Source organism: Nanorana parkeri, unplaced genomic scaffold, assembly GCF_000935625.1.
Source record: "Nanorana parkeri isolate BGI_ZX_2015 unplaced genomic scaffold, ASM93562v1 scaffold97, whole genome shotgun sequence".
Lineage (NCBI taxonomy): Eukaryota > Metazoa > Chordata > Amphibia > Anura > Dicroglossidae > Nanorana > Nanorana parkeri.
This window is the reverse complement of record NW_017306365.1, coordinates 2,406,879-2,421,420: the sequence shown is the minus strand read 5'-3', so window position 1 is coordinate 2,421,420 and position 14,542 is coordinate 2,406,879. Positions and strand designations below refer to the sequence as shown.

The window sequence follows — 14,542 nt, the reverse complement described above, 5'->3', positions numbered from 1 at the left end:
TATATATATATATATAAAATATTCCAGTCTGCCCAGTAAAGGTTTCTGACATAAAAAAGGTTGTGTTCTCATTTTCAGTCCATGCTCTGTCAACCTGTTGCTTACCCATGACTAAATCCTTCATGACCTGTGATGTTGGGAGCCTAATAGTTTTAGGGAAAGTTAACTCCAGAGTTGCCAAATATTATGGGTCTTGGTTAAAGTAAATTACTTCTCATTAGATTATTCCACATTTCGTAATGATCAGTGGCTAATACTTTTGACCAGTTGTTCTATTTTCACGTGTGTATGCTCCAACAGGTTGGCAGAACAATATTGTCGTGCTGCCTGCCTATACTGTATATTGCACGCAGGCAATATCATGTCTATTAGTGCTGCTACATTTTCTTTTTTTAATTGAGTTAAGAGTATAACATTGTTTTGTTTTTGGTGTATTGGAATGTTACCTTGTAGTATTTTTTTTTCTGACACGTGAAAAGAGAAACCATATGGGAGACAGAGTTTACTAGCTCCAAGGTCTTAGTTTAAATATATGTATTTTGAAAAGAACTTATATTCATGATCTAATCCCACTTCTTCTTTTTTTGCTCTGTTGTCTTTGGTGTGCTACTACCAAGTAAAGGGATACAGCACTTAACCAAACCACACTTAATAGCCCTGCAAATGTTTTTTAATATCTTCAGCCGTATAACTTTGCAGGTTCTGTTGCACAATATAACACAAGTTTATATGTTCTTTCTGTGTTTCAGAATTTCCTAATGTAAAAAAATAACATTAGACCATGGAAGTTCTTCAATGTGATGGTTGTGACTTCAGAGCTCAATCCTATGAAGATCTAAAGGCTCACATACAAGATGTTCATACAGCATTTTTGCAGCCCACAGATGTTACTGAGGAAGGCTCTAGTCAGGCTAGATCTGTGGGAACGAATTCCACCAACCAGTCTGAAGCTGTATTTCCTTCTATGAAAGATGAATTTGTGCCTACAGAAGAAAATCATGGTGGGTTGAAAACATTTTGACATTGTTTGTTTACCCCAGTGGTCACAGAGTCTCCATTTACTCATGTTGGCTAGTACACATTAGACCAATCAATCATTTCTTATTCAGTATGAGAGTGGTGTCTGGTCATAAGTAAAACTACTGAGCGATTGACTGACTGTCATGTCTGGTTTTATATTGCATATTTTTTTTAGACAATATATTTCTAAACTAATATGTCTTCTTTTTGTGTTTTTTCCATTTTCTTTTTTTAGATCAGACTACTCCTCAAGCAACTACTGGATCATACTACAGTCAGGGCCCTGGATTTTATGGTCTATCTTCTGCCAGCAGTTCTAAGCCAACCAATAAGTTTTTCCAGTGCAAATTCTGTATTCGCTATTTTCGATCTAAATACCTTCTTGTGGAGCATACTAAAAAAGTCCATGGATCTGGAGGAGGGAACCCTGGAAGCCCTGGAAATGTAAATTATAATATTATGCTACATGACGGTTTTGGCAAAGTCTTCTCTTGTCAGTTTTGCACATACAAGTCACCAAGAAGAGCAAGAATAATTAAGCATCAAAAAATGTACCACAAGAATAGCCTGAAAGAAATGTCAGCAACTTCAGTTTCCCAAACTCCCCCTGTATCAATGCCAGTGCAAGAAACATGTAAAGAACTACCAGCTGAAGTAGTGGAACGCAGTATTCTAGAATCTATGGTAAAACCTCTGACAAAGTCTAGAGGCAACTTCTGTTGTGAGTGGTGCAGCTACCAGACACCACGACGGGAGCGTTGGTGTGATCACATGATGAAGAAACACAGGGGAATGGTCAAAATACTATCAAGTTTAAGGCAGGATGGCTTAAATATATCAGATCTACAAAATAGAAATTCTCAAATGCCCAGTCCTGGATCCAGTTATATGCCTCTAAACATGGCAACACATGATACAACTAATGCCAGTATGTCTGCTTATAGAAATCCTATGAGTAATCTTCCAGGTAGTAATCCATCCAAATATCAGTCAATGCCATACGTTCCAGTGAAACCAAAACTCTCCACAAATTCTGGCCTTTTGAATATGTCAGAGAGGTCTTCCTATGGCATGTCAGAAAGATCTAGTTCCATAATGGATATGGATGAGAACATTTTTTTAAATGATTCCAGTTCAGATGATGACTATATTGACATAGATGGAGAAAATGGTTTAGGTTCCATGGAACTTGGAATGTCTGGAGAACCACTGTTGGGATCTGAGAACAACAAACTGCTGGAGACAAAGGGAATTCCCTTTAGAAGGTTTATGAACAGATTTCAATGTCCATTTTGCCCATTTCTCACAATGCATCGACGAAGTATCTCTCGTCATATTGAAAATATCCACTTGTCTGGAAAAACCCCTGTTTACAAGTGTGATGAATGTCCCTTTTCCTGCAAAAGTCCCCTAAAACTTGGTGTACACAAACAGTGCCATGGTGGTACATCATCAGAGTGGGATCCCATGAATTCACTTAATGAAAGCATGTCTTCATCATTAAATGAAACCTATGAGAGTAACAATATAAATGGCAAAAAACCTGGAAGCATAGCAGACTCTTCTCAGCAGAATCCACACAAGTGTACTATGTGCAATTATTCTACAACAACTTTAAAAGGTCTGCGTGTTCACCAACAACACAAACATTCATTCTGTGACAACTTGCCGAACAGTAGTGGTAATCTGGTGCATCAAATTCAAGGTGACGAAACAGATTTGAATGACTCTGGCACAGTAAAGAAGAGTCAAACATCTATTTTAGGATTATCTTCCAAAAATAATTTTGTAGCCAAAACATCTCGGAAAAGTTCAAGCGAGTTTCCATTGGATTTGTCACCTGTGAAGAAAAGAACTAGAATTGATGAAATTGCGAGCAATCTACAGAGCAAGATCAACCAAAGCAAACATAAGGAGGATGCAATCATTAATGTGGAAGACGATGAAGATGATGAGGAGAATGAAGTGGAAATAGAGGTAGAATTAGACAAAGAGGAGGATCCATCAGAACAGATGGAGTCGGGAGATCTGTATCCCATGCAACAAATGTGGAATAGAGATATTGGTATGTCACAAAAGAACACAAACTTCAGAAACATCCAGAATAATTATTCTGGAGGCAATAGTGCAGAAATCGAGTTGACTTTATCAGATGATGATGAAGATTACTATTACCAGTCTGCTAGTATTAAAGACCAAGAAAATTCTATTGTTTTGAACCAGTCTAATTTCTATGAGGGTGATCAATTGGGTGAAAATGCTGAGTTCAATGACGATTCTGGAAGGTTATATTATTGTAAACACTGTGATTTTAGCAACAAATCTGCCCGAAGTGTTAGCACTCATTATCAACGCATGCATCCCTACATAAAGTTCAGTTTTAGGTACATACTGGACCCTAATGATCACAGTGCTGTATACAGGTGTCTTGAATGCTATATTGACTATAACAATTTTGAAGACTTGCAGCAACACTATACAGAGCACCATCCTGAAGCAATGAACGTTCTCAATTTTGACCAGTCAGACCTGATTTATAAATGCCGCTTTTGTTCATACACAAGCCCTAATGTTCGGAGCTTGATGCCACACTACCAAAGAATGCACCCAACTGTAAAAATTAATAACGCTATGATATTTTCAAGTTATGTAGTGGACCGTCCAGAAGATCTCAATTCTGAGTCGCAAACATTAAGAGAAATCTTGAATTCTGCTCCCAAAAACATGTTGACATCAAGTCCATCAAGTCATGGAAATAGCTCTACAGCATCCTTTGCTAAAACTACCCAAAAGTCATTTGCTACAGAGAATGACAACCAGAAGAGTTCAGTTAACAATGTTGTAGTTTATGATTGTGACATTTGTGGATTTGCAAGTCCAAACATGCACTCTGTTTTAGTTCACTGTCAGAAGAAGCATCCTGATGAGAAGGCATCTTACTTCAGGATTCAAAAAACAATGCGTGTCGTTCCTGTGGATAGTGGAACAGCCATTTCTCAGCTGGCATTTGATGGAGGCGCTTCTGTTACTCCCAGTATTACCAATGTGGCTTCATCCCCAGAAGTAAATATTGAATTGTACTACTGCAAGCATTGTTCATATAGTAATCGCTCTGTTGTTGGAGTATTGGTGCATTATCAAAAGAGGCATCCTGAAATTAAAGTTACTGCAAAGTATATTCGACAAGTACCTCCAACGTCTGAGTCACTGAGAAATACAGAAGGCCAACAAATCACAATAGGAAAGCAGCCACCTGTTCCAGTACAGAATGCAAAAAAAACTAGTGGTCAGTCCAAAAACAATGAGATGTTTTTCTGTCAGCATTGTGACTATGGAAATCAAACAGTCAAAGGCGTTCTTATACATTATCAAAAGAAGCACAAAGACTACAAAGTAAATGCAGATACCGTAAGGCAACATACAGCTGCAATAAGGAGTCTCTGTGAACAAGGCCACAAGAAGGCTACTTGTACACAAAGTCCACCTTCCATGATGGAGCCAGAAAAGACAAAACTTAGAAGTCTCAAATGCAGGCAGTGCTCATTTTCAACGCCTTATGTTTATGCCCTGAGAAAGCATATGAAGAAAGATCATCCTTATCTTAAGGCTACAGTGACCTCAATTTTGAAATGGGCTTTCTTAGATGGTTATATTGAAGCAGGTTATCACTGTGAATGGTGTATTTATTCTCATCCAGAGCCAAGTGGTCTTCTTGAACATTACCAAAGAAGGCATCCCGAGCATTATGTGGATTATACCTACATGGCAACAAAGTTGTGTGCAGAACCTGATCCTACACCTGCACAAGTAACACCTGAAACCAAATCCTACCAGTGCAGAGACTGTAACTTTGAAGCTCCTTCCATATGGGATATCACGAATCACTATCAGTCTTTCCATCCCTGGGCCCTGAAAGGAGATGAATCTGTACTCCTTGACATTATAAAGGAGAAAGGAACTGTAGAAAATTCAGAAGAAATAACATCACAGATACTGTTTACCCATAAAGGTTCCATAAATGTAGAACCACTTTTGGAGAGTGTAGATGATTCCAGTATACTACAAGAAAAATCTGCACAGTTGTCCTCTTCCCAGTCTTCCTCACCTTATCAGTGCACAGTCTGCCATTCTGAATACAACAATTTACATGGCCTTCTAACTCACTATGGTAAGAAGCATCCTGGCATGAAGGTTAAAGCTGCTGATTTTGCTCAGGATGTAGACATTAACCCAGGTGCTGTGTATAAATGTAGACATTGCCCATACATTAACACACGTATTCATGGTGTTCTTACCCACTACCAAAAACGTCATCCTTTGATAAAGGTCACAGCTGAAGATTTTGTGCATGATGTGGAACCGCCTAAAGAATCTGCGCAAAATGAAAGTGAAGAAAACAATAAAATATTTAAACAAGGATATGGTGCCTACAGATGTAAATTATGTCCCTACACCCATGGCACACTGGAAAAGCTGAAAATTCATTATGAAAAATATCATCATCAAGCAGAACCTAATATGCTCTCTAAGGCATTTGAGAAAGAAGCTTCTAGTGCCAACACAGATATTCAGTCTGATCACAAACCACCTCACACAGTTGTTACTCTGGAACCTGGGGAAGTTACTGGACTTACCGGCTTCAGACCACGAAAAAACATTAATCCACATACTGTCTTCAGATGTCAGTTGTGCAAATATTTCTGCTCTACCAGAAAAGGGATTGCAAGGCACTATCGTATTAAACATAATAATGTCCGAGCTCAACCAGAAGGAAAAAACAATTTGTTCAATTGCGCACTTTGTTCTTATACTAATCCAATTCGAAAAGGTCTTGCTGCACATTACCAGAAACGACATGACATAGATGCATACTATACTCATTGCCTAGCAGCATCTAGAACTGTTACTGATAAACCAAACAAAGTTGTAATTCCTACCCCTCATAAAGAAGATTCTTCTGACATGAGTGACGATTTGAAACAGGCCATTGAAATGAAAAAATGTTCTCTTTGTGAATTTCAGTCTTATAGCAAAAAAGGGATTGTGTCACATTATATAAAAAGACACCCTGGAGTTTTTCCCAAAAAACAACATGCTAGTAAGCTTGAGGGCTATTTTACGCTTGTGTATGGTGAAGAAAATGAGAGCCAGAGCTCTTTGGAGGACAAACCTGAAATAGATGCACCTTCAGAGGACTCCGAAACCCAAGAGCCAGAACTGCTTCCATTTAGGTGTATCAAATGTTTTAAGTTGTCATTTAGCACCGCTGACCTTCTGTGCATGCACTACACAGACCATCACTGCAAAGACATAAAGAGGGACTTCTCCGTCTTGGGTACCACAGGTACCCGTTCCTATACTACCATGTATCAGTGCAAACACTGTAATACCAAATTATGCAACATTGCTGAGCTAACCGTTCATTTGAATGCACACATTGAAGATTTTCAAAAACGTGCCAAACGCCAAGAGCGGAGAAAGCAGCTATTACAAAAGCAAAAAACTGCCGAAAGTTTAGTTCCAGAGGGAAAACCAGAAAAGGTAAGATACTCCTTAACAGTCTTAAACATATTGTTTTCTTATTTTTGTAAGTGTTATATCCAGAGTCTGCCACAGAATAAAATACCAAAACCAATACTACCATAAAATGTGCACAGTAACTCATTTTTACATATTATGAAATGTGAACTGGTACTGCAGAAACGCAGAAAATTGAATACCCTGACTGCATATTTAGTGTCAAGAGATTTATGCAGCGATGTTGCATAGTTATTGAATTAAACTATGTGTGAAATATAATTGTACTGCTTTGCTTTAGAACTTCTGAAATTTGGTATAGTTAAAGTGAACCTTGGAGTAAAATGCAAGGTATATTTATTATATATATTTATGCAGTGATGTTGCGTATTCATTGGATTAATCAATTTCTGAAATGTTTGCAAGGTCTGCATCAAGGCTCCTCCCCCATTATAAATAGCAGCTTTAAACATAAAAAAAAAACTTGTGGGGGAAAAGATGTTAGTACAAAGACCTTAAGCTCAGCCTACCTCACCATCTTTCCAGCATGATCCAGGAGACTGCTGCGTGTCCCAAATCTTGTAATAAGATGCTCCAGCACAGTAAATGAGCTTCTCGTAAAATCTGGGATACTTAACATTTCTGGGTATTGTACTGGAAAGATAATATCATCCTCACATTGGTGCTGCAGAGGAAAACTGTGGGTAGGTTGAATATATTATATTAACTTTTTCCCTACAAGTTTTTTTTTCTTTTCTTTAAACCTTTCGCTGCAAAGCCCACCAAAACATTTTTCAATTCAGCTGGCCACGCCATTTTTGCAATTTTTCCCATTGGTTTGATTTTCAACCGCTGCGTTGCTAGCGTTTGTAAAAGACCCCCCAAACCATATATTTTCTGAAAGTGCAGGCCCGGTAGAATAAAAAGATGGTGCTACTAAATTTGTAGGCCCTGCGATAATTGCCCAAATGTTTCTCAAATTAATATTAAACCGATAAAAATACACAATTCAATTGATAAAGCCCTAAAATCAGTATCAGTGCAGAAAAAAAATGTTTGTGACTAAATATAAAAGATAAAACTGTATTGAGTTAATAAACAACAAATATTTGCAAATTTTAAATTGCGCCTTTTTTCGAAAAGGTAAAAAAATGACGGTACGCAAAACTGTAAATAAACGACTTATGTTAAAAATAGTTTTTACGCTGTGTTGGTGTTTGTGTTGTGATAAAATGATACAGGCGTATATTTAATTGCAACACAAGGTATCACAACGCACGGGAATGCAACACACAGCTTTGCCATGCGCTGCCAGTTAATTTAATGCTTTTTTAAAAAGAAAAATTATTTAAAAAATCATGCACTGCGATGCGTTCTAACAAGTCACTGCAGCGCATGTGCATGGCGTACACCTCAATATGTGTATGTTATGTGGGGGGAGGGAGGGGTTGTGCTGGGTTTTTTTTAATAGTTGTTTTTTTTTGTACACTTTTTTTAAAATAATGGTTCTCAATGAATGGGAAGCACCCAGTACAGAGCTTCTCATTCATTCAGAAACTGATGATAGCAAAATATTTGTACTATCACCAGTTTATGAATGGGGAGGAGCCTCTATAGCAGGGGTGCCCACAAGGTCGATCGCGATCTACCAGTCGATCGCGTAGCGATCACTGGTAGATCGCCATGTCCTCTCCTCCCGCCGCTTCTCTGGATCCCCGCTGCTCTCCCCAGCGGGGATCCGAGAAGAAGTGAAGGAACCGGCGGCGGGGGAGGGCGGAGGACGGAGCCGCTGTCACAGAACTAATGCAGAGCGGTGAGGAGAGAGAGACGCTCGGCCAGGATCTGACAGCCGGCTCCTCTCTCTCCCCTCACTGCTCGTCCGTTCTGTCACAGCGGCTCCGACTATCCCCCCGCGGCTGAAGTGCTCTTACACTTCTCGTCAGATCCCCCGCTGCCTCTGCCCGGGAGAGCAGGGGGGATCCAGAGGAGAAGCTGAGCCCATGTGTGCGTGGCCGAGCGGCAGAGGATCGGTACATGTCAGTAGTATGTACCAATCCTCTGTGCAGGACAAACACTGGAGCGATCGGCTGATCACTCTGGTGTTTGTAAATAACTGGGGACACATAGTACTATGTGTCCCCAGTTATAAATGAATGAACAGGATGTGATTTACATCACGTCCCATTCATTCATGAGTTTCTCAATGGGGAGAAGCCCTCTGTACAGAGGCTCCTCCCCATTCAGAAACTGCTTGATAGTAAAATATTTTCTGAATGAATGGGAAGCCTCTGTGCTTTCCATTCATTTAGAATAGAGGCTGCGGAAAAAAAGATTGAGAACTATGTGTCCTCAATTTCTTTTTCTATTTTAAAAGGGAAATATCAGGGGGCTTTTTAGACCCCTAATATTTCCCCGAAGCCCCCCCAAGAGTAAAAAAAAAAAAATAAATTACGGAAAAAAAGAAATAATGAAAATAAAATAAAAAATTGTAAAATTTTTTTTTTTTAAATGTTGTGTTTTTCTTGCCTCAGGTGCAAAAGGAGCTGGCTACGGCTATGCTCCCGTGGTGCTCGTGCGGCTGCCGGCTGAATGTGTCAGACGCTGCAGATGGAAAGGTGCAGGACACCCCATGTGCAACGTCGGCCACACGAGCACCACGGGAGGACAGGACGCCGGGACATGTAGGGCGCACTGGAATGTAAGCCGGCCGACTCCCTGCGTTCAGGTGCGGGAGGGGGTGTGGAGCTGTATTGAAGTCAATGGCATCGCCCACATTGCGATCGCCCGCACTCGGAACGCAGGCACATTAGTGCCTGCATTCCGGTCCAGTGCGATCTGCAAAAAATAGTGCTCGCAGCATTTTTGCGGATCGCACTGGACTGGAACATAGGCACTAATGCAGACGATCGCACTGTGGGCGAGGAGCCTGGCTGCGGTGCCATTAACTTCAATGCCACGCCCCCTCCCGCCCCTGAATGCAGGTGTTTTTTCGTTGGTAGATCTCAATGAGCTCGTCATTTGAAAAGTAGATCTCCAGACGAAAAATAGTGGGCGCCCCTGCTCTATAGTAAGTGCTACTCCCCATTCATAAATTCTTGAATCAACAGGAAGTGATGTAAATCACAGCCTGTTCATTCATAACTGGGGACACATAGTACTATGTGTCCCCATTTAATTACAAACACCGGAGTGATCAGACGATCACTCCGGGGTTTGCTCTGCACGCCATATGCCTTACGTCGGTGGCAGCGAAAGGGTTAAAGATGGTGGAGGGGGCTCATGTATATGAAATTAAGCAAAAGCTTAATACAAACCCTATTATTAGCAGCACAGTGGCGTAGTGGTTTGTAGGGATGCACCGATCTATCGGCCGCCGAAACATATCGGCCGAAAATGGCACTTTTGGCATAATGCCGAAAGAGCCATGTTTCGGCCGATACATCGGCACATCCCTGGCTTCTTTTCTCCCCGCTGGGCGATGTTCCAGCGGGGAGAAAAGAAAGTGACAGCCGGCCGAGCACTGCAGGACGAGAGCGCTGTGAACGGCCGTCGTCTCTCCCACACCGCTCAGCCGCCTATCGCAGTCCAGCAGAGCGGTGTGGGGGCGGAGACAGCGCTGTTACAGGAGGCTGGGCTTTCCTCTCTACACCGCTCGATCAGCCTCCTGTGACAGCGTGTCAGAGAGAAAAGCAACTATATCCTCAATTATGAATGAATGGGAGTAATCTACATCACCTCCATTCATGAAGGGAAAGCAATTCTCATTTTCATTTTCTAACCAGCATTAGTTTAATTAAAGAGTATCTGATTAGTTATGGAAAATAAAGGCTGTTCTTTCAGACCTTTTGAAAAATGCCTTCTCCTATTTATCATATTTGCTAAGTTAATCCAGAATGTAGTACCTACTTAGGTTCTTATTGACTTCTGAGTATGTACATAGGTAAAGTTATGAATAAAATTAAACTACAACTATATGAGGCTGGCCCACAATTTGTGTGTGTGTCTATAGATAGATATACTGTATTTAGCCGACGTGTATGAAAGCAGATTTTCTTTTTTAATATATTGTCTCCCAAAGCTCCAACACACTTGAACAGAAGTGGAGCATTGCAACGTAATATGCTGGTAAAGACTGAAGATATGTTATATATAGGGTTATATATAACCCTACAATCTTTTGTTTTGCTATTCATTGTTCTTTAATGTAGGTACAGTAAACCTATGATAATCTCAGGCCCTGCTCACATTTTGTGTGGTTGTACCTACCTAAATGCAGTTTGAATAATGGTTTAATATGCATGTATGCAGTATTTGTGTTACTTCTAATGGTAAAGCAGACCATGTTGCAAGTAGCTGGGTGTTGTAGCAATTTAAAATATGACATCATTTCACCATATTAAAAAAATTGATGGCAGCACACCAGTCTCAGAATTCTAAAATTTAAATTTTCAATAACGAAGCTCCCTGAAAAAAAACAAAAAACCGCAAATGCTCACACTATCCCCACCACGGAACGTTTCTCTAATCCAGAGAAGTTGTCCATTTTGAAGTATCTGTAGAAATGGACACATCCAGGAGTGTTGGCCTCCTGTTGTCCTCATTGGTTCCTTATGCCAATCTCCACATTACTACAGGACCCACTGAGCACATCTGAGTACACTAAAGATAGACACTCCTGGAAGTGTTGATTTCTGCAGATACTTCAGCAATTTCTCTGGTTTAGAGCCACCATAGCAGTATGGGCATTAGGAGAGAGATCTCTGTTACTGGGATTTTAATTATATTCACCTTTAAGTGTATGAGGATGTTGAAACAAAATTTTTAGACCCTGCATTTTGGCCTTGAAGAGACCTTGCCATGTCCTAAAATGTAGCTCTAACCTTGACGTACCAATAAAAATGCAGTTGAAAATGTTGTCAGTGATGTGCTGGTATTGATTCATTCTGTTGATCAGCATGCATTAATGGCACTCTCTAGAGCAGGGTTTTTTTTTTCTTTTCTATAGTTCACATGCAATAATTCCATATTTGTGTTACTATTTATCATTTTGGCCTTAAAAAAAGAACTGTTGTGCCTTCAGACTGCTGCATGAACAGTTGTTTTAAAATGCACTGCACTATAGCACAGTGCTGTGAACAGCCTATGGTATGGTAGGATATGTATTAAATACAGGTAACCACACAAAGCTAAACAGGCCCTAAATTGTGTAACGTATGTCTAATCAATGGGATATAGCTGAAAAAAATATAGTGGATAGAAAATAGAGCAGCATTCCATAGCAACCTCTGTGAAAGTTGCTGTATTTCTTCTAAAATTTAGATGTCTAAGCATAAATGTAATAAGTTTTAACACAGTTCGCCAAGCATACATATTCATATGTCCCTCCATGTTGTTAAATAGCACTGCATATAATTGATCAATTGATAACATGACACTGATGTTTACTTTCTTACTTACATGGGGAGATAATTTACAGACCACCATTTCATCCAATATTTTTTACACACCTCTTCATATCAAAACAAAATGATATAGCTTCTATATTTTTGTGCTCATCTATGGCTTATGTCCCAGTGGTTCTTATAGACCTTGATACATCCCATTGTGTGACTGAGTCATTTGTGCTGCCTTGTTTGTAGCCTTTTTAATGAACTTTCTCTCAGTTGCAAATTCAAAGCAGATAGATGTAAGGGGTTTAGTATTCCCTGATCATCATACTTTAAGCAGTTGTTTTGAAAAATATAGTTATTCTGTCACTTAAATAATAAGAATTTCGTTTTCCACTAACATGGTTCTGTAGATGCTTTGATGTATTGCAAGAATGGAATGTGTTTATGGCAAAGAGAAAGCATAGTGGCAGGAATAAATGGCAGGGATAAAGAGCTGGTATGTAAGCGATCTAGACTAAAGCGGTTGTCACCCAGTAAATAAGGCCTTTTAGATGAAAATTACACATTTCAGAGACCTCCTTGTTTTAAAGTACTGTATTTTTCGCTCCATAAGACGCACTTTTTTCCCCCCAAAAGGAGGGGGAAAATGTGCCTGCGTCTTATGGAGCGAATGCCAACGCCCGAGACATGCAGTTTTCGGGCACCGGGCGAGTAGTAGGAGCCACTGCTCGTTTAATACGAGTGATCTAATGAGATCACTCGTATTAAAGCCGAGCAGCGGCGTCGATCGAGTTCAGCAGCAGGAGCCACTGCTCGTTTAATACAAGTGATCTAATGAGATCACTCGTATTAAAACCGAGCAGCGGCGACGATCGAGATAACCATAGAGCAGACGAAGAATGGACGTTCTTCGCCTGCTCTGTGTCATCACTGAGACCGTGGCGCTGTAATCACAGCGCCACCTGTCTCAGCGGTCACTAACTGCAGCTTCTGTGACAGCTTCTGTCATAGAAGCTGTCACAGAAGCTACAGTCTCGAGTGCTCCATAAGGCGCGCCGGACCTCCCTGCGTCCTATGGTCCGGTGCGTCTTATGGACCGCAAAATACGGTAATTAAAGTTAGCTGGTAGCATTAGTTCAAAAGGTAGAATTTTATATAAATAGTTATACAATAGATGATTGTTTTGGGTTCCCCCCCCCCCCTTTTTAAAAAGGCCAGCATTATGCATCCTTACTATCACAATGTCATGTAATTTCCTGGTTATTCAGTATTTCTTGCAAAACTTAACTGAATTTTAAAATATGACGCTGTATTTGAATGAGAACTTGCAGGTGCTTTTTGTTTAAGTATTTTATACCATACATTCCTTTCCTGCACTACATTGTGAATTTTATGGATATATAAAATGTAATACTATCAGGGATATTCACAAAAGGGTGAAGAGTTTGGAGAAGGCAGGAGAAGTGAACAATCTAGGACAACATAGCTGAACTGGAAAGTGACAGAATTGGAGTATTTTTCCAAATCAGCTATGTTGTCCTAGATTGTTAACTTCTCCTGCCTTCTTCAAACTCATCATGTTTTTGTGAATAACCCTGTTTCTTTGTAAATAATAATACACATAGTCTTCTCTCTAGATGATCTATTGCCATATAGAAAGTCACTGATTGCTTTAGTACAATGTTCCTTTTGAGTGTTTTATTTGGCTGTGATAATTGTGCATTTTTCTGGATATAGTTACAGACAGGAAGTGATCAAGAGACAGTGAAAAAGGGATTAAAGGAAAAGGTAGTTGTGGGCTACAAATGTAAATTCTGCGTGGAAGTCCATCCCACTCTTCGAGCCATCTGTAATCATCTTCGCAAACACATCCAGTATGGAAATGCTCCCCTACTTCCACCTGAATTAAAGGTAAAAAACTGACTCATGGCAAATTGACTCAGTATGCTGGAATATACTTTTTAGAGCTTAGACATTTTTGTAAACAACATGCTGCTTGCACATTCTATAATGCTAGCATCTGTGAACCTGATTTCCTACCAGTATGTTTTTTGACTATAGTTTTATATGGAGCTTCTTTAAATTGGTCCCCAAACCACTCAGCAGTGCATGTTGTGCAAACTACTTAAAAGGAAAGCAGGTGCATTTACTTATTCAACTATCCCGTTCTACCGGTTCTATTATTAATAGAGATGCAATACATATACTGATGGAGGCATGTTTGGTAAACTGCAGTGTGCTGTAAATATAAAGATTTTAAAAGTCCATTTATTGGTCTTATGGAAGTTGGAGGAAACCTGGATTGGTAATATCACTCTTTTCAGTGTTCTGGTCCTCTAACCTGCAGTCTAGGTATTTTACCAATAAGCAGTTTTGCTGTCAGTCCTCCTCCAGCTCCAACTCCAACTGTTTGAGAGAGGATAACTTATGTGATATCACTGCCCCTGACATTGTGTTGAAATAATTGAGTAATGTTTTCAATAAATGTGTTTTTAATATATATATATATATATATACACATACACGCTGAGTGGCCAGATTATTATGACCACCCCATCAGTACTTCGTTAGGCCACCTTTTGCCTTCAATCCTGCTGCAATTCTTCTTGGCATTG

The 14,542-nt window shown here is 39.9% G+C and overlaps 1 protein-coding gene across 1 annotated transcript in view; it reads left to right on the top strand.

Annotated features, from left to right (window-relative positions):
* The first annotated feature begins 755 nt into the window (after positions 1–755).
* The window catches only part of ZNF462 (zinc finger protein 462), a 37,315-nt gene continuing 23,528 nt past the window's right edge, over positions 756–14,542 (top strand). Inside the window, exons 1-3 of the mRNA XM_018552809.1 lie at positions 756–1,001; positions 1,256–6,561; positions 13,671–13,838. Coding sequence (XP_018408311.1) covers positions 782–1,001; positions 1,256–6,561; positions 13,671–13,838 — 5,694 coding nt within the window. The 5' untranslated portion in view covers positions 756–781. The remainder of the gene's footprint in view (positions 1,002–1,255; positions 6,562–13,670; positions 13,839–14,542) is intronic.